The 3,656-nt window shown below is 45.3% G+C and overlaps 1 protein-coding gene across 1 annotated transcript; it reads left to right on the forward strand.

Moving 5' to 3' along the window:
• Positions 1 to 213: 213 nt before the first annotated feature.
• Positions 214 to 2,327, forward strand: ZNF285 (zinc finger protein 285). The gene is made up of 2 exons (XM_058708936.1): positions 214 to 453; positions 506 to 2,327. The coding sequence occupies exons 1-2, from the start codon at positions 214 to 216 to the stop codon at positions 1,535 to 1,537; spliced, it is 1,272 nt and encodes a 423-aa protein (XP_058564919.1). The 3' UTR covers positions 1,538 to 2,327.
• The last annotated feature ends 1,329 nt before the right edge of the window (positions 2,328 to 3,656 follow it).

The raw sequence follows: 3,656 nt of genomic DNA on the forward strand, positions 1-3,656 counted from the left end.
GGGAGTCAGGAGTGTATCATGACTGTTCAAGGAAATTGTCCCCAGTATTTAGAAGGAGATGTTTTCCTCTCTGAAGAATGGGCGGGAGTGTCTCTTCAGATTTCTGGAAGTGAGAACTATGTAATAAAGGCCATTAATTTAGAAAATCAAGATGGCACAGTGTGGAAAAGCCTGACACAAGTCCTTACACCCAAGTCTTGGAAGGAAGCCCGCATGACTGAGCGCCAGAATTCTCAAGGACAATATGAGAGAATTCACGTGGAACGGAAACTGTATGGATGCCCTCAGGGTGATGACCACATCAGTCAGACATCACGGGGTCATGGTGATTCCCAGGAATGTAAAGAAGATCCCTGTAGATACACTGACTGTGGGAAGCACTTGGCAGTGAAGCCAACAGTCCATAATGTAGTCCCTGTGGTACCCCAACCTGTCGAATGTAATCACTATGAGGTGGGACACATAGATGTTGCAGACCCTCTTGTCCATCCCAGCACTCACGTAGGAGAACAGTCTTGTAGATGGGACCAGTGTGGAAAAGGACTTCAGTCAGAGCTCAGATCTTACTGTTCATTATAAAACTCATTCAGAGGACAAAGCTTATGAATATCAAAAGTGGGCTGAGGGCTGCAAGCAGAGTGCAGACCCTCCCAGATACCAGAAGGGCCCCTCGGGAGACAAACCCTATAAATGTCCCGAATGCGGCAAGGTGTTCAGGCGCAACTCCTCTCTTCTCAACCATCACCGAGTCCACACGGGGGAGATGCCCTACAGATGTGATGTGTGTGGGAAGGGGTTCGGATTTAGGTCCCTTCTTTGTATTCATCAGGGAGTGCACACAGGGGAAAAGCCCTACAAATGTGAGGAGTGTGGGAAGGGCTTTGATCAGAGCTCCAATCTTCTTGTCCACCAGAGGGTCCACACTGGCGAGAAGCCCTACAAATGCAGTGAGTGTGGCAAATGCTTCAGTTCAAGCTCTGTTCTTCAAGTCCACCGGAGGCTGCACACGGGGGGGAAGCCTTACCGGTGTGGCGAGTGTGGAAAGGGCTTCAGCCAAAGCACACACCTTCACATTCACCAGAGAGTCCACACAGGGGAGAAGCCCTACACATGCAGCGTGTGCAGAAAGGCTTTTGCCTACAGTTTAGTTCTTCACACTCATCAGAGAGTTCACACAGGAGAAAAGCCTTATACATGTGACGTGTGCGGTAAGGGCTTCAGTTACAGCTCATATTTTCACTTACATCAAAGAGATCATACCAGAGAGAAACCGTATAGATGTGATGAGTGTGGTAAGGGCTTCAGTCGGAATTCAGATCTTCAAGTGCATCTCAGAGTCCACACAGGAGAGAGGCCCTATAAGTGTAAGGAATGTGGTAAGGGCTTCAGTCGTAACTCATACCTTCTTGCTCACCAGAGACTGCATACGGATGAGATACACTGTGTGTATCGTGAGGATGGCCAGGGCTTTCGTTACAGCTTGGACCTTCTTACTCATCAAAGACTGCACAAGAGGACGGAAACATTCTCAACGTAGTTAGTCAGGGTTCAATCAGGAAACCAAGAAAGTCCATGCACTGAAGGTGATAGAGGCTCACTCGGCCATTGGGAGCGCTGGGGCAGCAAAGGGCAAGGACACTGTCACCCATGATGTCGTTCTGAGGCACGGAAGCAGGGGTTCACAAGAGCATTCCAGAGAACTACTCTGGATCTCAACAATGTCTGCAAGACTCCCATCAACTGTCGCACGCTGCAGTGGCAAAGTAAGTGATAACTGACAGACGGACGGTTTGTGGCAATGACAATAATTAGAGATCAGATTTCCACGAGTGGATATGCCCAGGAAGGAAATTACAATTGAGATGAGTACACTGCGGCTTTCAGGCCAGCCAAAATCTGTAGATTTTTTTAAAGAGTGTACCTGCTAGAAAGATACTCAAAATGAGTGCTCAGAAATGAAACCCATGTTATTGTTATTCGTGTGGTGAGAATATTAGTCCATATTCTCAGGTTTCCAAACCCATAAGGTTTTCTACACAGAGAGGGGCTCTCTAGAAGTGATATTTTATGGGCATGGCTGTGTGTTCACCTTGCTGGCTCCATTTCTTGGTCACGTAAAGAGACTTCATTTCCCAGAAACCCTTGCAGTTGAGAGCTCGTCCATGTGATACAGTTCCAAGCAACAGAGTACGAGCAAAAGTGATGTAAGCTACTTCCAGGCCTGACCCTTACAGACATCTTGTGATGTCCTCCAGGCATCTTTCCTAGAAATGTTTCCTAGAGGCTGTTCCAGGCTGGATTGGTGGAAGGTGGCTATCTGATCTGTGTTAGACCTTTTTTTTTTTTTTTTTTTAAATAAATAGACATTTTTCTTTTATTTAAAATTTTTTAATGATTATTTTTGAGAGAGAGATAGACAGACAGAGCGTGAGTGGGGGAGGGGCAGAGAGAGAGGGAGACACAGAATCCGAAGCAGGCTCCAGGCTCCGAGCTGTCAGCACAGAGCCTGACGTGGGGCTCGTGCTCACAGACTGCAAGATCGTGACCTAAGCCGAAGTCAGACGCTTAACCTACTGAGCCACCCAGGCGCCCCATAAATAGACATTCATTGTGTTATAGTACTGACATTTTGACAGTTTCTTTGTTGCTAGTTTTGCCCAGGCTATACTGACTATGACAGGGAGATTTAACAGCAACATATTTTATAGTCATTGGAGTTCGCGTAAGAAAGCAACTTCATAATTTAGAGTTTGAAACTTTTAAATCTTTATGGCCATATGTGGCAGTGCAGCCATCTAAAATGGTGTGGATAGGGCTTCAGTGAGAATCTTCATTCATTGGTACGTACGTAAAAAAGAAATGTTCCAGGGGTGCCTCGGTGGCTCAGTCAGTTGAGCGTCCATCTTGGGCTCAGGTCATGATCTCATGGTTCATGGGTTTGAGCCTCGCATCAGGCTCTGTGCTGACAGCTCAGAGTCTGGAGCCTGCTTCGGTTCTGTGTCTCCCTCACTCTCTGCCCCTCCCCCACCCTCTCTCTCTCTCAAGAATAAATAAACATTAAAAAAATTTTTTAAATAGAAAAAAAGAAGTGGCCCAGATAACATGCATGTGGTAAAGCCTTCCAAAAGTGCAATCTATAGACATCAGAAATCCCGTGCAGTAGGGAAACTCTGTAATGTGTAACGATGAGAAAAGTTTGTCAGCTTACCACTTAAGTGCAGTAAGAAATAGACCAGGTGTCCTACAAATAGTCTTAATAAAGTTAATTCAGTAAAACTAATATTTACTGACGTGACTAACAACTTACAGAAGGGCAAGGCTGTTTATTGTCAGAAGCTGGCCCCAGCACTTCTCAATAGTCTTGTTTAATAATGGGGTTTTAGAAGGTGCTAGTTTGGTCAAGTCCCTTCCACAATTGTGGTTTAGTTTGGGACTATAGATGGGTTTGGGAGGAGGAGGGATACAGTAAAACCTTGGTTTGTGAGCATAATTTGTTCTGGAAACAGGTTTGTGTTCCAAAGCACTTGTATATCAAAGCGAATTTCCCCATAAGAAATAATGGAAACTTATTTGTACCGTGTTTTATTTCTACTTTTTCTTACATTAGAATTTCCTACTAGTTATGGTTTGTACATGGAACAGCCATTCAAATGCAA

This window comes from Neofelis nebulosa, chromosome 17 (genome assembly GCF_028018385.1).
Source record: "Neofelis nebulosa isolate mNeoNeb1 chromosome 17, mNeoNeb1.pri, whole genome shotgun sequence".
Taxonomy (NCBI): domain Eukaryota; kingdom Metazoa; phylum Chordata; class Mammalia; order Carnivora; family Felidae; genus Neofelis; species Neofelis nebulosa.